Source organism: Lepisma saccharinum, chromosome 10, assembly GCF_977018435.1.
Source record: "Lepisma saccharinum chromosome 10, izLepSacc3.1, whole genome shotgun sequence".
NCBI classification, from domain to species: Eukaryota; Metazoa; Arthropoda; class Insecta; order Zygentoma; family Lepismatidae; genus Lepisma; species Lepisma saccharinum.
In genome coordinates, this window is record NC_139238.1 from 86707531 (window position 1) to 86733310 (window position 25780).

The window sequence follows — 25780 nt, forward strand, 5'->3', positions numbered from 1 at the left end:
CAAACAATCGTGATTTGTCTATTGAAGGATTGCAGGAAAACCACGAAGAAGCGGACACGCGCATTGTACTTCACGGTCTTCATTCTGCTGCTGATAACATTGTTGTCTCAGCACGTGATGCAGACGTATTAGTGCAACTGTTAGTTATTTCACAAGGTTAGATGTACGAAATTGTGGTTGCGAGCAGGAACATCAAAAAAACATTCCAGTACATGAAGTCAGGCAGTAGATTTCATTTACGGATCCTGTCTTCGAAACTCTCATCCCATTCCACGCCAAAACAGGGTGCGACTCAGTATCCTACATTGCTGGGATCAGTAAGAAGACAGCATCGAAAATATTCAACACTAATAATAATGATCTACTAAATCTTAGTGTTGACGAATTGAAACAAGAAACAGCACACAAGGTAGAGAAGTTCTTATGAAAGTTGTATGGTGAACCAGATGCAAGCAGCTGTGATGAAGCCAGAGTAAAGCTGTTCAGCAAAGGAAAAACACCACAAGCACTGCCCCCCACTACCGATGCTCTACGGTTACATGTACAACGGGCCCACTATCAAGCCATGGTGTGAACGCAGTCGGTCATACCAAAACCTGTGTTACCACCACCTACTATCTTGGGATGGAAAATGGTTGATGGACAGCTCGTTCAAAACTTCAATCGCTGCCACCAATTCCACAACCCTGCTACGACATTGTCACCTGTGGATGTTTGGGTGGTTGTATATCCACTACATGTACCTGCAGGAAAGGCCAGCTTGTATGTACTGCAGCTTGCAAATGTGCAGATACTTGCACTAAGGAGTGCATGAATATCCGTGACTAGAAAAATGTTATACTACTTTTGTAGGCAAAATAAGGTTGAATAAGGATAATGTGCGGATTTATCATACACTGGTACTGTTAATATTTCAATATGGTCTTATGCTTTGAATAATATTATTATTTTGCATCTTTACTTTAGCAATGTTCTATACTTTTTTCTGTATTAAAAACCTACTGTTACACTGTTTTATTCCTAGTTCAAAAGTATGGATACGAAATATTGCATGGATGAACGTAGCCGCCATTTTATTTTTTAGCGATTTGGAACAAACAGCTTAAAATTTCAGATTAGAAAACATAATATTTGGATTCAGCATACCCAAAAACATAATGTTTGACACCAAGATCACTATTTTCTTTCTGCTCCTTCAAAAGTTATTAGGACCTCATTTCGTATTGCCGCCATTTTGTTTTTAGCGATTTGGAGCACATAGCTTAAAATTTCAGATTACAAAACATAATATTTTGATTCAGCATACCCAAAAACATAATGTTTGACACCAAGATCACTATTTTCTTTCTGCTCCTTCAAACGTTAATAGGAACTCATTTCGTATGGCCGTCATTTTGTTTTTTAGCGATTTGTAGCACATAGCTTAAAATTTCAGATTACAAAACATAATATTTTGATTCAGCATACCCAAAAACATAATGTTTGACACCAAGATCACTATTTTCTTTCTGCTCCTTCAAACGTTAATAGGAACTCATTTCGTATGGCCGTCATTTTGTTTTTTAGCGATTTGGAGCACATAGCTTAAAATTTCAGATTACAAAACATAATATTTGGATTCAGCATGCCCGAAAACATAATGTTTGACACCAAGATCACTATTTTCTTTCTGCTCCTTCAAAAGTTATTACGACCTCATTTCGTATTGCCGCCATTTTGTTTTTAGCGATTTGGAGCACATAGCTTAAAATTTCAGATTACAAAACATAATATTTTGATTCTGCATGCCCAAAAACATAATGTTTGACACCAAGATCACTATTTTCTTTCTGCTCCTTCAAACGTTAATAGGAACTCATTTCGTATGGCCGTCATTTTGTTTTTTAGCGATTTGTAGCACATAGCTTAAAATTTCAGATTACAAAACATAATATTTGGATTCAGCATGCCCAAAAACATAATGTTTGACACAAAGAACACTATTTTGTTTCTGCTCCTTCAAAAGTTATTTGGAGCTCATTTCGTATGGCCGCCATTTTGTTTTTTAGCGATTTGAAACATATAACATCAAAATCGAGAGTGGCAAACAAAATATTCGTAATCAGCACATCAATTACATTCAGAAAATGTTGTTTGCCCGCTTTTCCTCAAAAATGCTTCCTACGGTCAGAATTTTCGAAAATTTTCCCAGTCTATCTTTGGTTACCTGTAGATAAGTCGGCATTCGACAATCTATACCGTTAAACTGCTATGGTTTGTAAGGGTAAATACGCGTAATGTCACCAGTTTTTTGTGCAATTGCCATGTTTGACTAATGTATATTATCTTTCTTCAATGTAAATATGTCTCATTAGAAACCCAAGTTTAATGCCACATAAACATTTCAGCGTACACTTAAATTAATTAAAAATTTTAACGTCCTTATTGAATTTAGTCATTGTCAGAACCCTCGAACCCCTAATCAGAAAATCCTAACCCTCCCTGAGGATACTATACTATATACACAGCAGTGGCGTATGCTGAGTCTAAGACATGGGCTATCTCACTATGACACCTGGTCCTAGGCTATGGAGGAAGGGATAAGACTAGACTCATTCTTGACGTCTTCAAGGAAGCCACGTTGCCGTCCCAACGGTAGTAGGGTTGCAAACTTATAAAAATTCAGGTTGCCAACTTCTAAGAATTCAGGTTGCCAACTCCTAACAATTCAGGTTGCCAACTCATAAGAATTCAGGTTGCCAACTCCTAAGAATTCAGGTTGCCAACTTCAGAATCGCCATTATATTATTTTTCAAATCAGTTTAATTCACACAGTTTCTGAGAGATTCCTCTTCAGTATTTTACGTTGTAGGCTTCAGGCTTCGCAGATAGCCTAAATAGCCTGAAATATACGCTCGTGGTACACACAAAGATGAGTGCATCCGTTTCAAAAACGGGATTGGCGGAGTGGTTAGCACATCGCGCTACGACGCCAGGGGTCCCAGGATCGAATCCTGGCTTGGGCATAGAGTTTGTGAGTGTCCATTCATCAATTTCATCATATCGCTCATCCCCGTTTTCGCAAATTAGCCAAAAGTGGCACAAGAAGCGAAGTAAAATAAAGCAATTCAATCATTTAAAAAGGGGATTTTCTCCCTCTGATCCAGAAAGCACCAGATCTCACCTCCTAGGTCATCTCAGTGGAAATTAACCACCACGCTAACCTTTAAGTTCATCACACACCAAACTACACCAAGCATTGTGAAATTTTACTGGTATCAGACAATTTTATTTTCCTAAACAATATACAAAATATGGCTACATAGAAAGATTATTAATTTATGTATACGGATGGATCAAAAAGTAGTCAAACTACTTTCGGAGGTATGCGGTTATGCCCTGGTACCTGAAAATTAACCCAGAGCGTCAATTCCCCGACTTTTTACGGATTCCCTCGCTTTTCTTTGATTCATCCTTTATTTTCCATTTTTCATTACAATAACTCATTGTGACATTGGCATGAATGCCCCAGTGTGAAGAACCAAATTTGTTCGGTTTTCCTGAACAAAGTTGGTTTTACATCATTCTACAAGGTAAGAAGATTAAGATAAAGGTTAGAAATAGTAGGAAGTAAATAAGTGTTAGTGTTTAACATTAATATTATTTATGAATACAGATACGAAATTACATAAGTGTGTAATTGGGTGGTAATGTTTTGTTAGGATAAGTTTTATTGTGTGTCGTGTGCATTAGTGTTGATGAATGAGATGAGGTATAGACATTAACACGATTCTATGAATGTTAAGCAGGGTCTATGTTCTAGTATGTTATGTTTGAGATAGTGAGAGTATTATTGGCTTTGAGATGTACGTATTAATACTAGGAAGGGATATGAAAGAGCGAGTGGTGCTTGATACAGGGAGACTTGCGGGAGACCAGCAAGAGTTGGTCGGATTGGGATGAACATCGGTACGACGGTTGGTACCCGGGATATCATCAGGAAGGAAAGAGGTAGGGAGGGATTTCCTGGGAAGTATCGGGTACTTTAGTATGTTCCGTAGTGGAAATATGGATAATTGTCAAGAATCAGTGAGAGGAGTTTGCAGAGTGTTTAGTAACGAGTTTAAAGAAAGGGGTGTAAGATTACAGTTTAAGAAAGAAACGAAAAAGAAAAATCTCGGTTAAATTCGGTTGTTTCCTGGATCGAGTCCTTGCAGTGTTATCCTTTGCCTTTCTCCGGGGAGGCGTAACCTTTTTTTATTTCTGGCGTATCACTATCTTGTGTATTAGTGTCTCCTTCTTGATGTTCCTGTGGGAGGTTCTGCTTCATTATCCTCTTGGTGATCTTAGTCCTAAGGAGGGATGTCCTGTTGTTGTTGTTGAGTTTGCCGAAGGTGTATTCTTTGTGATCTTCTAGGGGTATATTATATTCGGGAGGTAGGGGTTGAATGGAGAGGCGAGTGAGGGAAAGTTCCTCTTTCGACACCAGGTTTGTTAAGTCGTTTAGAAACGTAAAGTGCTCGGGATTTCTTATTAACTGGTACGTGTTGGAGTTTGGTAGCTTTTGTCTTAAATCTTTGATTTGTTTGTTCGATGTGTGGCAAAAGAAGGCTTTATGTTCCGGTGTGTCCGTCTCGGTTGTACATTTCAGGCATTTATCAGTCTGTCTGAGGTTGTGCTTATTTAGGTGTTGACCGTAGCGACCGTGTCCCGTTAGGAAATGTATGAGACCTCTCGTGGGATGGAAATGGTCCATCCAAAGTCGTTCTTTTATGTTTGGAAGGAAGCTGTGAAGTCTCCTTCCTTGCGCAGCTTGTGTCCATTCCTGTTGCCAGACGCTAAACAAGTGGTTGTAAATTTCTGGTACCGTGGCAGGGCGTATTCCAATTAGTTTATAGATTTCGTCCTGTTGTCCATTTCTAAAGTAATACTTTGATGCTCTAGTTTTAATAACGATTTCAATAGGCTGTAGGCCCGCAATCATGAGAAGAGCCAGGGTTGAGGTTGTTCTGAATGCACCCGTTAGGCGAAGTATCACTTTGCGTTGTGAAGATCTCAATCTGTTTTTAATGTACTGTTTGCTGATTTCCATGGCCCACAGGGGCGAGCCATAGGAAATAATAGAATTATATATGGTAATGAGATATGTTTTTATGTGTGATAGTGGAAGGTTGTAGTTTGTTGAACTCAATGTGGCTAGACTGTTTATAGTTGTTTCGGCCTGGGTTGTTGCCAGGGCTATGTGTCTGTTAAAAAAACATCTTCTCTTGAAGAGTAATACCAAGGTATTTAGCTTCTTTCACTCTTTTTAAGTTGTTTCTCTGAGTTTGATTTGAGGGTCTCTTTGTAATTTCCCCTTAAGGATAATGTAATGAGTCTTTTCCGAAGCTATTTTGAGTTTAGCATGATCACACCAATCGGATAGCATATGGATTTGAGTATGATAATGTCATCCGCATAAGCTATGATCTGGTCTATGTCTGGATGGTCTTGTAGTTTCATAAGCGCAGGCTCCAAGTTAGTATTCCAAAGCTCGGGTCCCAGAATGGAACCCTGAGGACGACCTTTTGACTTAATCTTACTCATTTGTAGATCCGGATATTTGATGCTAACTTTTCTGTTAGAGAAATAACTTTTCAGAAGTAGGAAGAGTGTACCTGGGCAGTTCATGTTTTTGAGTGTTTGAAAGAGGCTGGGCCACCACAAGTTTTCATATGCCCCGGCGTTGTCCACCATAATTCCCACCATGTACTTGTTTGGAGTGTTTTGTGTTGTAGACGATAGCAGGCGTATTTACCTTTCGTGAACCCAAATTGTATCCCTGATATAAGCTTGAGCAGGTGGAATTCCTTGAGTCTTTTTAGAATAAGTTTCTCGAAGAGTTTTCCCAAAACATTGAGAAGGCCTATTGGTCTGTATGAATTGATCCTGGTTTCATCTTTATTTGGATATTTCATGATGATTATTTAATTTCCTTCCTTCCAGGTTTCTGGGAATGTCTTCTGGATAAGGCACTCATTAAATAGTTGAGTAATGTAAGGCGTAAGTACTGGGGTGATTTCTTGTATTATTTCCACAGGAATTCCGTCTGGTCCCGGTGACTTCTTCCTTTTCTTGCTGCTTATTTCGTTTTCTACTTCCTGGGTAGTGAAAGGTAATATCGGTGATTCTGGATATGGCTGGTGATCTTGTATCTTCTTGTATCCTTATATTCATCGCTGTCGTTTTCAGGTTTGCCGTCTGGTATGATATTCTTCATTAGGAAGTTGATGGTTTCTTCCAAGTCCTTTGTCATATTCGTGTTGTTCTCATCATTAATTAAGGTGGAAGTGGTTTGCGGTATTTTTTATTTTTCCGGTAGCAATTTTATACGGGGTGCCCCATTTATTTATTTCCAGACGTTTTTCGATTAAGATATTCCATTGTTGTGTCTTAAAATTTAGTAGCTCGGTTTCGTATTGCCTTTTTTTGGCACGGTAAATCTGGAGGTTGGCAGTTCCTTATTGTGCGATGATGGATTTTTGATATAGTTTCCAGGCTTTTTGCATTTGTTTCTAAAAGTTGGTTAGTTTCTTTGGCCATGGCTTCCCCTTCATTTTCCTTTGGTTATTTGTGGGTCTTGAATTTTGAATCGCTTGTCTGATGTTTGCAGAGAGTTCCTCTGCGAGAGTGTTGAGTGATTTTGTTGCTCCATTGTGAAATATTCTCAACTTCAGCTCTTTCAATATGTCATCGCGTACGGTATGCAAACGTGCAATCACTTTTATGAAGTGTCTCGCCACTACACGCCATAAATGGGCACGTATGAAAGCTCTATGCAATTTGCAACCTGTTGACATCAATCTCTAAAAACAGGCTGAAACAATAACCTCTCTCGGCTTCTTTTCCACCGTTGACTACAAAACATCCAACTTCTGTTTCTTGAGCAGAGTTTCCTTGTTCTTGTATTACAACATTCTTCCTCCCTCGCGGATCCACCCGGAACTTGTAGGCAAATACATTCTATCTTTCAACATTTTGTTTACAACACCCGTTTCGCTGTCTATTGTTTCCCCGTTCCTTTCCCGCCCTATCCTCGTTCAAGGTAATCTCAGCTGCTGAATAATCCACCTACCAGGCAGGCAGCAGAATTTTATGTCAATTTAGGAACAAGTTTGGCGACTCATGATTGGCCAAATGGAAATTTTATAATGGGAAATATTAAGTAAGAAAACTTCTAGTTTTTCTTATTTTCGGTCGAAATGAGTCTACTGAACTATAAAAATCTGGGGGGCTACAAGGGGGGCTGAGGTCAGTTTCAGGGGACTTCAGCTCCCCCCAGCCCGCCTGTAGCGCCGTCCCTGTAATCGTCACACGGCAAGGAGTGAAAAGATTGCATCACTACATGACGAAGGGGGAAGTCATCGCATGCCTGTAGGTACTAGATCTCAATTCTTGGTGCGCAGCGAGTCCGAAAGCCTTCTGATCCAAACCAGAAGAGCCTTCCTGCTTTCTCTTACTTGTCACATGAAAAGCTCATAGGCCGATCTTTCTGTGCTAGCCACTCCACCACGGAGGCAGGCTTGGTGATCATTGTTAAGGATCATCTGCATATAGGGATGCTATACGTTATTTTAGCTTGTGTCGTTCTGATTTTCCAGTGAGGTCTACACACACACACACACACACACACACACACACACACACACACACACACACACACACCACACACACACACACACACATATTTCTAACCTGCCGATCTCTGTGGCGTAGTGGTTATCACAACGCGCTAGCACGCCAGGAGTCCTGGTTCGAATCCCGGCCTGGGCACGGCCTGGGCAGTTTTCTGTGACTGTGTATGTAATATAATAGAACTTAAGCGGTCACACGAACAACTCAGAAAACTCTGCCATCTGCTTTCTTTCTGGTGGTACGCAATGATACGCAGTACCAGCACCTTTTTGTAGGTGAGAATAAAACGAATAACATTTTATTTTAACAAAGAAGTAGAGGCGTCACAGAACGAGTGTGAGGATACCTTCTGTCAGCCCTGTAGCTAGATATTTTGGCTCCCACCCCCCACCCCCGCAATACGAAGCACCGACGTTTTAACTAACTAACTAACTAACTAACTAACTCTCTAGCCTTTTTAAACCCGAAGATTCATGGCTGCAGCAACACAGGCCTTCCATCTTTCCCTATCTTGAGCAAGTTCTATATACTCTTTTCCATCCCTACCGATTTCCTTTACGCCCATCTCAACGTTGTCCCTTTATCTTCGTCTTGGCCTTCCTATAGGTCTCTTACCATCAGGTTTCCAACAAGAATCCTGTGAACTCCTCTCTCCTCTCCCATTCGTGCCACATGGCCTGCCACCTAAGTCTTCTTGATTTAATTATTCTAATAATATCTGGACATGAATACAAATTATGTAGTTCTAAATTCTGTAACCTCTCCACTCACCTGTCTCCTCATCCCTTTTAGGCCCAAATATTTTCCTAAGGATCTTATTTTCAAATACTCTCAATTTATGTTCCTCTTTCAATGTAAGGGACCAAGTTTCGCACCCATATAATACTACAGGCAAAATTACTGTTTTGTATATTTTAACTTTTAGTTTCTTAGATATTAAACGAGAAGACAAAAGTTTATGAAGAGAGAAGTAACATGCATTTCCTGAATTAAGCCTACTTTTCATTTCCTCTTTAATATAATTTTCACTTGTTAATATTACTCCTAAGTATTTGAATTTGGAAACTGGTTCAAACGAGTTGTTATCAATAATTAGATTTTGATTATTACCTAACACTTGGTTTCGACCTGTAATGATATATTTAGTTTTCTCTTTGTTAACTTCCAAACCTATCTCTTTAGCTGCTTTGAAAAATATTTTAGCATTATTCTTAATTATATTCACATCATCCCCCAGTAAGGCTACATCATCTGCATATGCTAACAGCTGATTCACACCGTTTAATTTTAGTCGTTAGTTTCTTTTACCTTCCTTACAGCATATTCTAGGGCAAAATTAAAGAGCAATGGAGATTATGCATCTCCTTGTTTTAACCCATCATGAATTGTAAATTTGTCAGACACATTAATACCCACACGAATTTTACCTTCTGTTTCACTGGTGCATACTTTTATCATACTAACAAGCTTCTTAGGTATTCCAAACTCTAATCTACTAATATATTATATAATTTATCTCTTTTGACCGAATCATATGCTTTTTTGAAATCAATGAATAGCTGATGGACATTTTGATTATATTCCCACTTTTTTTCAAGGGTCTGTCTGACAGGGGCGGCGCCAGAAATTTTCGACCGGTTGGGCAGAACCTCCATATTGATAGATTAGGGTGGGCAGTATAAATGTAAGACCATATATAGTATATATGTGTATGTAAGACGTATGTATCCCCCTCTCTTACACTCCCGATTTTCCTCTTACTTCCTTTCCTTTTCTTTTTCTTGTTTTCCTCTTTATTATTTTCTAATATATTCTCGCATCTTGTTCCATTTCCTTGCGCTTTGTCTCTAATGGACACAATTATTTCAAGGAAGTGTTTACCCTTGCGCAGCCATACATTCTAATCACATTCTTTCATGCATGTTAATACGGTGAAATAAATGGGAATTAGGTTTAAGCTTGTGTTGCAAATACAAGGCACATACTTGATTTTATGTATTCGACGACAGTGATAGAAAGTGCGACGGTAGACAATCGTGATGTTTCTCGTAATTTAAATGCATGTTCCTGAGCATAGTATTTTCATAGTATGAGTTTTTGACTGAAAGAGTTTTCTTACTCCTTGGGGGTCACTTTTCTTAGCTTCCAAGGTTTGTACAACTGAGAAATCTATCTGAATGTTTGTAGTAGCGGCTATTGGGTGCCAACATTTGAGGGGCAAGGACAATATACTTTTCTTGGTAGGAAAGGCTTAGCATAAAGAGACCATAGTGCGGGGGCACACACTTCCCGCTCCTCCTAATCGCTGCCACTGAATGTTTGGATTAAAATGAACGTCTTATTAGGAATGATTTAAAACACACGCGGAAATCAAATTCTTTGTTCATTGTCCATGAAGTATTCCTAGGCTAATGAAAGGCTATTTTATTAGAATATCACTCACAAACAGGTAAGATCCAAAAATCTGTTCAGAATTGAAAAGATTATTAGCTAAGTTGCTATTCGTTTTCTGAACTAAGTCATGTTACTCATGCGGGAGAAGCAACACACGTATGGATGGTTACATGAACATATTTTTTGAGGTAACAAAATGATTTAGGACACAAGGAATTCATCGACGTTGATCACCGTGCCAGTAATAATTCATATATTTTTCATAATGATATGGGTTGCATGGCGTGACCATTTCGAACACACTAGAATGTCAACCTCTATCCTGTGCAGCACACCCTGGAAACTTGATTCTTTCAGGCAACGAGTCCCTGGTGCTTGGAACCACTGTCAAAGTAATAATTGATGAGGGTTTGTATTTTGAGTGTCAGCTTGTGTTTGTTTTCGCCCCTTCGTTACTTTCATCTAATCACCATTCAACCTTATTGCGTCATATTTCAGCTTGTATGAGAACTAGAACTTGAAACATGTTTCACTGTGTTGCAAAAGGTCTACTCTTTGAAAACAATGCAAAGGTTTGGGCCCTTTTTCCAAAATAACGGGAGAAGAGGGGGCGAACGCCAGATTTTTTTTCATTGAAATTTGGGGACTTGGCCCCTCCCAAACCCCGTTTTTCTCAGTTGGGCTTGCTGAATTGTACACGGTCGCGTGATCCGATGTTATTGCTTTCAAACAAAAGTTATCCGAAGTAGATTGCTGAAATAGTCTTCGAGATATACTAATTTATTCTCTAATATGCAAATTAGCCATTTTTGCCAAAGTGCAGGATTGTACATATTGCGTCATATTTCAGCCTGTATGAGGACTAGAGACTTGAAAGAAGTTTCCCTTTGTTGCAAAAGGTCTATTCTTTGAAAACAATGCAAAAGTTTGCGCACTCTTCCAAAATAACGGGAGAAGAGGGGGCAAACGCCAGATTCTTTTAATTGAAATTTAGCGACTTGGCCCCTCCCAACCCCGTTTTTCTCAGTTGGGCTTTCTGAATTGTACACGGTCGCGTGCTCCGTTTTTGTTTTCAAACAAAAGTTATCCGAAGTAGATTGCTCAAATAATCTCCGAGATATAACATTTTTCTGAAATAACTGTAAAAATTTAAAAATCGCGCGCAAAGGCCGCGGCGAGAGAGGGGTTACTTTCGAAAACCGGCTCGGCTGTTTAAAGGTTAAATATAACAAATCCACCACAACTTACTCTTCCAAAAATGGAGTTGCATTAGTTCATACCTCTTAGAAAGTTGAGATGGTAGTTTCAATTGCACAGCGTTTAGTTAGTGGATCAAGTCAAGGCAGCTAATTCCGTGAACAATGAAGTTGTTTTCCGAAAGTCTCAAATATTTGTCTCAGGCAATCACCCTCCTAAAATGGACGCATCTTCTGAGGTGATAAAATGCCACGTTTGGTGCGAGTTCTTTCTGTATATTTTTCCCCAAAGGCATAACGCTGTCGCATTATAATGAAGACGTCCCGTGTTCGACTCCACCCTCCTCTGGTGGAAGCACAATGCACACTGGTTCCACGTTCAACTGTAGGTTTAGTCCCGATTAGCATAAAAGTGGATTTAAAAACAAACTAATAAAATCGTCTTCTGGATACTTCGTGACATAACTTTTTTCTTTACTTCAGCTGCATCTACAGATTCTGTTGACATTTTCGGCTGATTCATGTGACAAAATTCATGTATAGAACGAGGATTTCTAAATAGGATAAGCCACTCATTAGCAATTGAATAATTCTGTAGCTTTTTCCATACATAACTGGTTTATTAAAATTTATTCAGTATTGTAGTGATTACTGTGATTCCTTCTTATTAGTAAAATGAATATAAAGTTGATATTTCGCATACCATATTGATATTTGAAGATAACAAGTATATAAAAATTGTAATGAAATAATAAAAGGGACACTTCTGGATTTTAAATGCAGACATAATTAAAACTATATTATACTCTCTAGCATAATTTAACCCGAAGGTTTATGGCTTCAGCAACAGAAACCTTCCATCTGTCCCTATTCGGGGCAAGATCAATCCAATCTTTCCCATCCTTACCGATTTCTTTTAGGTCCATCTCAACGTTATCCCTCCATCCTCGTCTTGGCCTTCCTACTGGTCTCTTACCATCAGGTTTCCCAACAAGAATCCTGTAAACTATTTTTTCCTCTGCCATTCATGTCACATGGCCTGCCCATCTAAGTCTTCTTCATTAAATTATTCCAATAATAATAATAATAATAATTAAAAAGTCAAAATAATGTATTGTGTTGCCGGAGGAAGTAACGCTAAGATGATGATTTTATTTGTTTATTTAGAGATTATTTTAACCATACCTAGGCCGGAATTTATATGCGTATGTGGAGGCACGGAGCTGCAGTCCTCAAGTTCGACCTAAATTCTGATCTAATCTTGATCATACCCTGCATAATTTTGAGCCTCCTAAGCCAACTAACTGCTTTTAATCATGGAAGTATTCATTTGATCACAGTTTTTGTTTCAATAGCTCTAGTATTTACTTTCACTTTCTAATGACAAAATTGGCTTTTTATGGGTTGATAATATGTGAATATTTCTAGCTTAGATAATATAAGTAAAATATACATGTTATGAACACCAGAATACACTTATTTATCGAGTTATTCATATATCTCCAAGTACTTATTGAATTTGATTGGGTGGGCAATCGGGTGGGCACAGGAATTTTTGGGTGGGCGCTTGCCCACCCGTGCCCACCCCTGGCGCCGTCCCTGCTGTCTGATGTGAAAAATTTGATCTGTAGTTGATCTGTTACGTTTAAATCCACATTGATAATCACCTATAATTTCATTAGCATATGGGGTTAGTCTTGTTGAAAGAATGTTAGATAATATTTTATATGTTGTTGAGAGTAGAGAAATTCCACGGTAATTATTGCAGTTCATTTTATCACCTTTTTAAAACACAGGAACAATTATGGATTCTTTCCACTGTTGAGGGATTTCTTCTTTATTCCATATTAAACAAATTAATTTATGAATTTGACATATTAACGAATTTCCACCATATTTAATTAACTCAGCTGGTATTAAATCAATGCCAGGTGCTTTGTTAGTCTTTAGCCTTTTAATAGCATCTTTAACTTCAGTCAAGTTAGGTTCTGGAACAAAAGGTTCTGCTGTGTGAACTTCACTTACTTCTGATTTATCTCCTACATGAACGTTTAAGAGGTAATTAATGTAGTTCTTCCATCTATTTAGAATATCGCTTGGGTCAGCTAGAAAATCACCGTCTTTATCTTATATCAAGTTTACTTTAGGTTGCCACCCCTTTCTAAACTCATTTACACCTTTATATAAATCTCTGATATTTTTATTTTTGCTCTTTGTTTCAATTTCGTTAATTTTGCTTTTCAAGTAATCTCTTTTTTTACTTCTAAACGTGCGGTTAACTTCTCGCTTTATTCTATTATAATTGTTTAGATTTGTATCATCAGAGTTATTTAACCACCTAAGTCTAGCCTGATTTCTTATTTCTATTAGATTATGACATTCATTGTCAAACCATGGCTTACTTTTTCTCGATTTATGGTATCCTATACTTTCTTTAGCTGCTGATTCTATTGCATTACGTATGTGCTCCCAATTCTTATTTACGTCTGTTTCATTTATATTTTCATCATCATTTAAATCCTACAAAACATCAAATCTATTTGACAGTTTAATTTGGTAATCTTTCTTATTTCTTTCATCAGTAAACTTTCCTGTATCAAATTTTATAACTTTTAGATTTTGTTGCTTATGATTTATCACTGGGAGTATTTATCTTAATTTAGCAATTACTAAATAATGGTCATTGGCACAGTCAGCACCTCTATGTGTACGAACGTCAATTATACTAGTATGCCTTCTCTTATCAATGAGAATATGATCTATCTGATTATGAGTTTTACCATCTGGAGAAGACCAGGTATATTTATGGATATCTTTATGTTGAAAAGTGGTACTTTTCACAATTAAATTCTTTGAGGTTGCAAAAGTAATCAATCTTATACCATTATCATTACTTAATTCATGAAGACTTTCTTTACCAATCGTGGGTTTAAATGTCTCTTCTTTGCCAATCTGTGCATTACAGTCACCTAACAGAATTTTCATATCATACTGGGAAAATTTATGAAAGACTTGTTCTAAATCTGCATAAAATCATCTTTAGTATTATCATCTTTATCTTCCGTTGGAGCATGTATGTTTATTAAAATAATTTTACACCACCTACCCTGTAAAACTGCATATGATATCCTATCATTAATAAATTCTACTGTTTTAAGAGCCGAGATAATTCTATTATTTATGAAAAAGCCTGTTCCAAAATTATGATTTTCAGTACCACCATAGAAAAAAAGTATAATTTTTAGTTTTACAATTCCCTTCTCCTGGCCACCTAACTTCCTGGACAGCTACTACACCTTAAGGCGAAGAGGGACAATTACGCACCAGGCATGCATTTATTCCAATATCGTCGGAATGAGCAATGCTACTAAAAAGATCTCCGCCAGAAATGAAGAGTATGAATTTCTCCCCATGTGGCAAGTGGAAGCGATTTCCAAAGTTGATTATTAAGCCTTATAAGACTTTTGAAAAATATGATGAATTAGTATTTACCGAATCCCATGTATTCCTTATGGGACATCAACTTCAACTTACGGCTCATCAAATGGGAGTTTCGACTTTTCCTACTACTATGACATAGTTCAACGTGTCCTTTTTCCGTCCATGTACTTTTCTACGTCATCGGATGTTTGATATTCCCGAGAGAACGAATAAAATAATGGTCCCATAAGCCTAGTGCATTTCTCCTTGCCTCCTACGGCCATCCTGGCAGTGTTGCCAAACCTGATGTGCATAATAGAGCTAAACTTCACCATTAATATAGCTAAAGAGGACTTTCAAGGAGCTAGATTAACGAAGGCTATATAAAGTGCCTACTAGGGTAATTTTAGTTGTTATAGGGGTGGGGGTGCTGCTATTATCATTAGCTTTAAAGTGATGGCAATTTATTCTTAGTTTTCACCGCCTAGATTCGGCGGCATCACCCATCTCAATAATCCAATGATGTTAATATTAAATCGAAAATAAAGGGTTCCCGGATAACAAAATTGTCATCTTCATCTTAGCCACAGCGCTATATATAAAAATACCTGGGGAGGAAAGAAGAGGTGGGTGACGCAGCCTATAGCTATACGAATATCACGTCACGTGCAAAATGTACACTCATGGCAAAAGTTGGTATTTATGGGCCGGAGCCAGTGGTGGCATCATAGTGGATCAGAGGGCGGGTGCCACAGTTCACAGTCAAACGAGTGCACGAAAGAGCCAGATCTGGCTCCAAAAGAGCGAAGTTGGCAACAGTGATCAGCGAGAAAGACCTAGGGGAAATTGTCCCTCCTCGCCTTAACTATCTCATTAACTGTACACTGAAATGCCCAAGGCCGGTAAAGGCTCAGAACATTCCAGGTGCCTAATTTAATATCCTTATTCCTAATGTAGAATGCCTCAGGCCGGTAAAGGCTCAGAACATTCCAGGTGCCTAATTTAATATCCTTATCCCTAATGTAGATCTTATCCTTAGTCCAGGGACCTCCCAAAGTAGTCCCCACCCGGAGATCCGAACGGGGGACTATTTTACCTCCGGAAAATTTTACCTTGGACACATCCATGGCCTCATATTGCTGTTTCTTGACATGTCTTTTTACAGTGCAGAGTTGTCAGCTCTACGCCTAACTTCCAATATGAATGGAGGACCGCACCTGTAGTTGGTCAGCGGATCCCTCGGATCTAGCTGGGAGGATCACATAGTAGTCCACCAACCATACCCCACTTCTGCCGATTGCGGGACGCTCATAGAGCCATGACAGGACAGCTCTGTAAATCCCAACAGAGCAAAATGTTGACCATTTCACTCTGTTGGTTGACTAACTGCAGTGAACAAGTCACTGGGCGATGAGGTCGTCACATCCGCTGAACATTTTCCATTAGGATGAAAAGAATTACAATTATCACACGGTTTACTAGAATCATTGTTTGGTGTGTTACCAATATTCCTTGAATCAGTTTTATTTTGTCTGATGTTCATTCGAAGATTGCCCTTGTACCTGTTTTGGATTTGCGAAGTGAATTCAGTCGCAAATCTTGCAGTTTTCTGTTTATCTTGGCATATTAATGTATTTGGTAGAACAGTTGACTTTTATACCAATTTCTATACAACTTTTCCGGAATGTCTGGAGTAGCGACGCGTAGAGGCGAAAGCTTGTGGGCGGGGCCAGACTAGGTAGACAAGGGTGCGATTGGCTAGTCGAATCGCCCCCTCCCGCGCGACCCCTCCCCTCGGCGCGTTCATTGGACGAGGCACACACCCGCAACGTGCGCCCAGGACGAGTTCGCGTTCTCTTACTCCATACATTTCGGAAAATGAATATAGTGGTCTTGTCGTTTAAGCATAGGCTGATGATTTTCGATAATATGCGCACGTATTGTATATACTTATAGCTGAAGCATAAAACAGTAATAATTCACGGGCGTTCCGAAGCGGGGCATTGGGGACCAGGCCCTCCCTTCCTTGGAATGTCAATGTATTAGTTTACACATATGAGTAGTGTAAGTCATTAGACACACTAATCTATGTCATTTGTTATAAGGGTGTTGCAGGAACATGATAGCTTCAAACAGAACTGTTTTTTTGTTTCTTTAGGGGTACCACTATTATATATTTAACTTTTTAAGAAATTTAAGGTCGGAAATTAGGCAAAGAGAAATAGAGAAGATAGACAACCCGAAGAAGAAAGAACAGAGGTGCATTTTTTTTATAAATTTTAATTTAATTTAGTTGAAAACTTCAGTTTTATTTTAAATCTAATTTTGCACACTTGCCACTAACCTTGCAAAGCCGAATGCTGCGCCCTTGGTCCCGAAATCCTGCACCTGCAAAGAGTTCTAGAATTTGTGCTAGTACAGGTAGATGTTGGTGGAAAGCCTCGCAACGACGTCAACGTCTCTACCGCTGTGAGGGCCTCTTTTTTTCAGTTGGAAGAGGGACGCAAAGCCGCTTGTACTGTACGGCCTTGCGCCGGAGAACCAACTGCCAGGACACGCCGCAGCTGCTAATTGGCGCCACTGTCGGCCAGTCCTGGCAACTGCAATCGACTCGTGTGCATCCGTCTCAACGTAACGGATCATGGTGGATTCTTAATTTTGAGCCTGCGAATACTAAAATCTACAAATCCAAGCAGCACATCGTATGAAAGTAACTAGTTTATATACTAAATTATTTTCGAACTCAAAATGAAGAATCCTTCTGTCTATTAATAATAATTTTGTACTTTACGCTTCACACCGAATTCACTTATCAAGAGATGTCTATCACTTACATCTTACAGTCACTGAAAGAAATACGTTATTGCACCTACAATAGATGGAGCCACAATCATAAATTTAGATTTTAAATTTTACAACAGTTACACATACATGAGGAAAGACAAAGGTATAAACTTTAATAAGAAGGAAGTATATCTAGTAAATAAAACAACATTAAACATATTAATCACATGTTTGTGGAACAATTTGTTATAAAATCTAAATTCTCACAAGTAGATATTACGTTTCACTACTGAAATAAATGTCTTAATAAATAAATATTTGTTTCTGCTTAACTTATATGTTTATCTTTTTGGAGGGGTATCGTGGTTAGCCGGCGGTACCTTATAATAATAATAATTTAACATAAATTAGGAAGCAAACATATATATGCAATAAGTTACCTTTGCACCTTCTGAACACTCCTGCTGTTACAGTATGTAACATTGTTATTCGTACACATAGAATTTCCGAGGAAAAAATGTCATATCTACTAGTAAATATAATAATTTTCATATGTACCTGGAAATTAATGTTAATGAAGGTTTCACCAACAAATGTCAATAAAAATGTATGATCAAAGTGTATAAACAGAGCATATAATTTGTGTGAAAAGAGAAAAACACGCTTTTTCATGCAACATTGTTATTCGTACAGGCAAGAGTTTCAATCTTCCTCGCATACAGCGCCACCGCTATTCGGGCGATTTCGTGCAGTTTGCAACTTCGTAACAAGTTTGAACATGCAAGCGCAAGCGGAATGCTGGCGTAGGTATTGTTGTAGGCCTATCGTCTATATATCAGCGTGTTCGAAATGGGCAAGGTGAAGGAACTTAGTTCCGATCTGAAGCATGTTATTATAAATTTGGCTCTTAGAGGTTATTCGTTAAGAAAAAATGGACAAACAGTCTATAAATCACACTCCACAGTTCAATACATAGTAAACAAATTTAGAGAGGAAGGTTCAACACAGAATGTGCCGAGAAAACCAAAAGAGAGACGGTTGAATAAACGTGATGAACGCTTTATTTTAAAAAGAGTGCGAGAAAACCCCCGACTAAGTGTTCCTCAGTTACGACCGTTAGTAGAAAATGTTGCTGGCAAGATGATGTCCGATCAAACTGTCGGACGTGCCTTGTGGAAGCATGGATATCATGGCAGAATACCACGAAAGAGGCCGTGTGTAAATAAGGTGAATCGCAGGAATAGACTTTCATTCGCGAAAGAGCACATCCACAAGAACCAAGAATTTTGGGATAGTGTCATATGGTCAGACGAGTCCAAGATTAATATATACGGGTCAGATGGGATAAATAGGGTCTGGAGAATATCAAATAAAGACAATGATCACATTAACACAGTTCCAACAGTTAAACACGGTGGTGGGTCATTAATGATTTGAGGCTGTATGTCGTCATAAGGTGTTGGTACCATCCAATTTATTGATGGTATCATGTATGCATGTGTCTATTTGGACATATTGAAGAACAATGTAAAGCAGAGTGCCCAAAAATTGACAAGCCGCCTACTACAGATTCCAACAAGACAATGACAGTAAGCATAAGGCGCGAGTTAACATGAATTGGCTTATATGGAATGTGCCCAAACTACTACAAACACCAGCTCAAAGTCCAGACTTCAATCCCATTGAGCATTTATGGGCAATTTTGAAGAGGCGAGTCAATAAAGCAGGCGTCAAGTCCAAACAAGAGTGGAAAACTATTGGCAAGCCGAGTGGAATAAAATAAGCTCTGAAACATGTCGGAAACTGGTTAATTCTATGAAGAACAGGTGTCAAGCAGTAATTAAAGCCAAAGGATACGCATCAAAGTATTAGAACTGTCAGTCAATTTGCTCTGAATATACTTTTTTTCTTTTATATTATTAAGTGTACGAATAGAAAAGTTGTACAAAAAATGGCATGTTTCTCTTTCAGTTTCATTTAATTTATTATTGTCATTGGTTATACAGAATTTGGGTAAGATTTTATGTTCCTAATGATATTAGTTATTGAATTGTAAAGAAACAATTTCAAAAGAGTGTATTTCCTTTCAGATATTAAAGCATTTACTTCGAAAATCCGTGTGTACGAATAAGAATGTTACATACTGTAGCTTTAAATGAACTGAAACTGAACAGATTTTATAACGATATTTTTCAAATTCCTCACAATACCACTTTGAGAAATCTCTCAGATGAAGTAATTATAACGCTAAACAATACAAAATTTTATCACAGAAGTGTGCACACATATAGGCCAAGAAAGTACATAACATTTTTAACATTAGGATTGTTTCACCACGTGTATGTGTCGAATTAATAATTCCACAAATACTAAAAATAATAGATTCGTTTTTCGTATTTTTACATCAGTCTATTTCAGGTGTTTCCAGAAAATTATGATATTAATTAGTGAGTGATAACACAGAAATCAATATTACTAGGTCGCATAACAACTATTATCAATAATTAAGCTTAATACCCATCTACTTGCCACTTAGATTTGAAACATTAGAAATTGTGATTGTTGTTGCCGAGTTGCAGTCTTCGTTTTTAACAATACCTAATTATTGTTGAATTATAGTTCAAAAGCTTTGAACTCATCTTTGAAATTAATCCATTGTTGCCAAATTATTATCAAACTTATTTTGTTTTGAAAATTAGACAATAGCAGGGCAGTAGTATGTGTGAGGGGTAAGGGATGTATGTATATACAGAGTGTCCCAAAATATTATTTACACTCTTTGAACGTACGAGTGGAGAGTGAAAAGTTTTGAGCCACACAGGGAAGGGGTGTTTGAGCTACATTTTCTCATTATGATTTCTGTGCGTCATTTGTATTTTCTTCTTATGCCATAGTTTTTTATATTTACATCCTACAAATTTTGAAATCAGAGAATGAAGAAAATCTCATTTTAAAAAATGTATGTTATATTTAAAGATTCATGGTTTCCATTTCTGATTAAAGAAAGTTTACCATATTTAAGAATATTTCATATATACCTTAGTGTCTGAAGAACATATTTAAAAAGGTACTATTACTACTGATTTGGGAAACAGAAAATATCAGCAGTGTGCTACCAGAAGGAAAGAGTTAAGAATAATAATTAAAATAGATAGTACTGAGCTAGTATGTTCTCAATGTAAAAAAATGTAACTTAAAATTACTTAATTCTGCTTGAAAGAAATAACATCGTTATAAACTATATTTTACATATTATTCTAAGTAAAATTTAAAAAATACTTATAAATCCAAACGGATATCTCAGAAAGAAAATGATTAGAATTTAACTTTTCCTACTTTCAATGAAGGAAAATCAACTTGAAAGGTAGAGGAACCTTTCTTCCCAGAACAAAGTATTTTATTTTATTTATGTTATACAGGGTGTATCATAAGTAATAGCGCAAACTGACACAGTTGAAAGTACACGATAATAGAAGCAAAAAAGTCTCAGTAAACATACGAGCCGTTTTCGAAATAATTGCGAATATGTGGTTACAAGCCGCCACTGACTTCATTGTTTGTAGACGTCGCCCTAGTTGGTAAAATGCTAATAATACAGTGAGAGAAGTCATTGGAGATCTCATTGCTTTTATTGAACATTCTACTTACTTTAACAAACGTTAGTATGTTACACGTTACAATTACTGTACACCCGTACCTGCTTTCTCCCTTGTTTCTGAAGGGCTTCCTGAAAACGTGGGAAGGGACCTTCAGAGCGTCAAACGGGAAGATGTGGGGCCTATCCACCATCCACCGGACAGGCGACGCCACTTTGGATTACAACTCGTCCACTCTGTACGTGTCGGCTGCTCTCGGACTGAACAATGTCAGGGTGAGTTTCAAATAACTAAAAAGCTAAGGATTTCGTAACCATAAGGAGTCAGATCTTTCCAGTTGATTATCCAGACCTGGGAGCAACCCCGGGGTGTAAAGACGGCTAGAGCTTGGTGCTAATCACACCTCCAAAATGGCCGAGACCGATATATATTCAGCCACGAAACTCGGCTGAATATAAATTCGTCTATCTTTGGGGACGCCTCAGTCTTCAAATATGTTGTACTGAAAGGCGCGAGCTTCTCGGCGTCGACCTTGTAGTTCCGAGACGTGTACTTCTTAATGGCCTGCAGGGAAGAGCCACCGCGCTCCTTTATTTTCACGCTTTACAACTATCGGCAGGGGAGCTAGAACTGATAAAGTAATTAATCGAACAGAGCCCTCTGTGGTTGCGAACAAGAACTATCTTATTTAGTTTCTTCTCGTCGTCGACAGGTGCGCTACAACGACTACGAAGCCGAGTTCATGGGGTTTGGTCCGAAGGGGTCTCTGGATGCTAAGGTGTCAACCATCTCCGTCTACATGAAGACCCACGTCAACATCTTCCAGCTGCAAGCGGTGCTGGACAAGTTCGAGATACGAAATGTTGGGTGAGTGACGTCATCAGTTATGTACATTTTTATGTGAAGTTCTAGAACAGACTTGGGCAATTCGCTTGCACTTGTGGAGGTAATTGAGCGCTCCGTGCAGTGTGAGCTCCCCGTCTGCACACTGCATCTCAAGGTCAGTAAGCAGCAGGACAGGAGTGGGGAGATGAAAATACTGTGGGGGTTAATCCCTTCACAGAACCGCCTCCTGTTTCTTCTGCCTTGATTATAATGCGTTTCAGTATCTCTACTCCCTCCGCAGTCCCCACGTGCATACGAGAGCTCTCTTGCACAAATACGACGCAATTCCAGGACGGAATTTCTATTCTTCATAGTTAGTTTCTAAACTTTGTAGGTTCAGAAACTTTCCACAAAACAAATTACTATTTTTAGTTCTACAACACACTTCACAGAAGTGAAAGTTATTTGTTGATTGTTATTTACATCGTCAACTCCAGTGTTATGAAATTAGTACTAATTGTTCATTGCTTATTTTAATTCCAACGAAGTGAAATCTGTTGTTGATACTTTCGCATGTCGAGTCCAATGAAATGAAATTTACTATTTAGGTTATAATTCGTTTCCTATTTCAACAAAGTGAATTCGGCTATTCGTAATCACATAGAGTCAATGGCGGGAATTGGGTTCCAAAACTAGGGGGGGTTAAATACAGTTTATTTTCCTTTGTAGATAAGATTTAGCATAGTGCGGGGGCAAAAGTAGCGAAAAGTGGGGGGCATCTGCCCCCTCGCCCCCGCCACTGCACAGAGCAGAAATCAAATTCAGCAAGGAGAAATCGGTTGTTGATAATTCCACACCTCCCTTACAACGAAGTGAAATAGGTAAAAAAAGGTAAAGTGTTCCCCTGTGCATAGCACCACGCCATGAAGGCGTATAGGGGGTGTGGGGGTAACGCCCCACACTTTCTTGATCCGGTCGTGAGTGGAGGTGATGTGATCAGCATCACGCCCCTGACCGCCTTTACCCCCCAGGGTTTCCCCCAGGTACCCATGTTATTCGACGCTGGGTAGGCGCCGGGGCCGCTTCCACCGTTAGAAAAGTTCCCGGATTTGAACCGGCCGGGGATCGAACCCGGGACCTTGAGCATGGTAGTCAGACGCGTTACCGACTGAGCCACCGCGGCCACTACGAAGTGAAATAGATTGCCTATAATTCTACACTTCAGTCTCAACAAAGTGTTATCAGTTATTGTTAGCATAGCGCACCCCATAACGTGCGAGTGATTTATTTGCAGCATAGCTCTACAACAATAATTACACGTCTCAAGTCCGACAACTCTTGGCGTTTCTTTCAGTGACGTAGACGTTGACCTCACCGGCTTCTCCATCTTGAACTGGTTCATCTCCGCCGCTGCTAATTGGTTCATCGGCTCTTTCAAGGACTACATCATAGACAGGGTGGAAGAAGAAATAGAAAAGCAAGTGAACGAGACCATGGTGAACTTCAGCCCCATGGACTACATCAACCTGAAGAGCACATTCTACAACATGGGTTCCTGATGTTGGCCTCCGCTCATAAACTATAGTGCTGCGCTTTCAAATCAGTGTGTCAAGATCACGTTCCGTAATCACCTTCCATTTTATCCCATTGACATCGTGTCCGAATCCGCAAACCCACCATTACGTTGTCCCGACCAAGGTGTCCGAATCGAAAGGCTACCGAGTAGGATAGTTGCCTTTTCTCCCGCCAGGTGTCAGTACGAACGGCGCTCCAGGATGTAGGCGCACAAGGCGGAAGTAGATGACAGAAGCTCACCAAACGTCATAATATTTTCCACCTATTTACTACTTAAATTGGAAATATGTCATGTGCTTTCTTCCTTTACAATTCTTCTATACTCTGTCCACGGAATCTCTAGAGCAAACAAAGTAATTTGATTTAAATTGAGATAAAAAATATCACCGGTTTAAAACACTTGAAAGCAAGAAATCTACCCATGGACTCTGCAAAAATCAGAATCACTTTTGGTGAAAGTACATTAATTTTGTAATCATTGAATGGTGTTTATTTGGCTCTAAGAAAGGAAACAAAATATATGTACTGATGGGGTGAAGCTCATACGTAAGGAAATGTCATACTATGTTAACTGTCAAGACATTTACATTTCTCTTGATTTAAAATTCAATATTTTTTAAAGGAGAACGTAGCGAACATTTTGTGTTCTATACAAAATACTAATCATGTTAAATCGTAAATAATGTCATTATCATTAATCTGTAAATAAACATGGCAACTGATATTTTGCAAACTATCATTAAAAGTCACCAAAATTCAGGTACAAAACTTACAAAAAATATTTAAATTTACAAGTACATCCAGAATGTCTTATTTTCACCGGAAGAAAAGTTACTGAATTTATTATACAAGGTAGAATCAAAAAGTAAGGTAACAAGTTTTTTTCCACAGAAACCTTTATGTCGTGGTTGCCTAAACTGTGACAGGGTATACATGACACTGCACACTAACATTCCACATAGTCACCATATTTGTCTAAGCACGTGTTCCAGCGGGTGACCACTGCATCAATGCCACGAGTGAAGAAATCAGTGTCAGGGCTGTCCAACCAGGTTTTCACTGCATCCTGTGCCTCTTGCACTGTGTTGAAGCGTCGTCCTCGAAGATGCTTCTTCATTGGTCCGAACAGATGGAAATCGCTGGGTGCAAGATCAGTGCTGTACGCGGGGTGTGGAAACGTGTGACATGGTCACGGGTGAGCTGCGCTGTGTGAAGTCGAGCGTTGTCGTGTAACAACAATACACCCTCCCTGAGTGCTCCAGGTCGTTTCCGATGTATGGCCTCTCTCAATCTGTCCATTGTCTGGCAGTAGGTCACAGCATTGACAGTGGTACCACGTGGAAGGAATTCCAGGTGAATCACACCAAGGTGCTCCCAAAAGATCGTGGCCATTGTTTTCCTTGCACATGTTACTGTTTTAAACTTTTTGGAGGAATGTTTGGATTCCGGCCACAATGGCACAGGTGTCTCATCACCCGTAATGATGCGATACAGAAATGACGACCCTTCTTTTTGATAACGGATCAGGTGGTTCAGACTCATGCCCATTCGTCTGCCTTTGTCATAATCAGTGAGATTTCTTGGTACCCAATGTGCACACACTTTGCGGTAGCCAAGCGTGTTGTGCACAATACTGTGCACAGAACCATACGAAATGTTCAGTGCATCTGCAATGTGTGACAGTGTGATTCGCCTATCCTCCCTAATCATTCCCTCCACCTGACAAATGTTCTGGTCGGTAGCTGAAGTTGACGGTCTGCCACTTCGCTGATCATCATTAATGTCAGTCCTACCATTTTCAAACTCCTTACACCAACACCACACTTGTTTCCTGGATAACACGTTGTTTCCATACACCTCCACAAGTTCCCGATGAATCTCGGCTGGTTTCTTCCCCTTTGCATGCAAAAACCTGATCACACTTCGCACTTCCACATTTGACCATGTTTCCAGTAACCCTGCCATCTTCGAATTGCGATTCTCTGCAACTGTGTCACCGTGCTGCTCTCTAGCGGTCACCAGAGATACTATCCATCAATACCTACAACTCACAAAAAAACAGTTACTAGCATATCGTTGTACATTTTCAGGGCACTTGTTACCTTACTTTTTGATTCTACCTTGTAGTTTCATTAACACACTCAACAAACATTTCCATATTAGGTTCATATATAGGGGAGAGTCGTACAGTACCGGCCGTCCTACAGTATCGGCCAATTGCTAGTTCGGACATTTGACGTTACATAGCAGTAGTTCACGGGAGTAGGAGGGAAGGGTATGTATTCGTGTGCGCTATAGTTCGGGATCACCCGCTTTCAGGCAGTATTGTGAGAGCTG

The 25780-nt window shown here is 39.0% G+C and overlaps 1 protein-coding gene across 1 annotated transcript in view; it reads left to right on the top strand.

The window, feature by feature from the left end:
• LOC145994170 (uncharacterized) overlaps positions 1-24016 on the top strand; it is a 73688-nt gene extending 49672 nt beyond the window's left edge. The window contains exons 10-12 of the mRNA XM_083130266.1: positions 21169-21318; positions 21756-21910; positions 23223-24016. Of these exons, the coding sequence (XP_082986392.1) occupies positions 21169-21318; positions 21756-21910; positions 23223-23427 (510 nt within the window). The 3' untranslated portion in view covers positions 23428-24016. The remainder of the gene's footprint in view (positions 1-21168; positions 21319-21755; positions 21911-23222) is intronic.
• The last annotated feature ends 1764 nt before the right edge of the window (positions 24017-25780 follow it).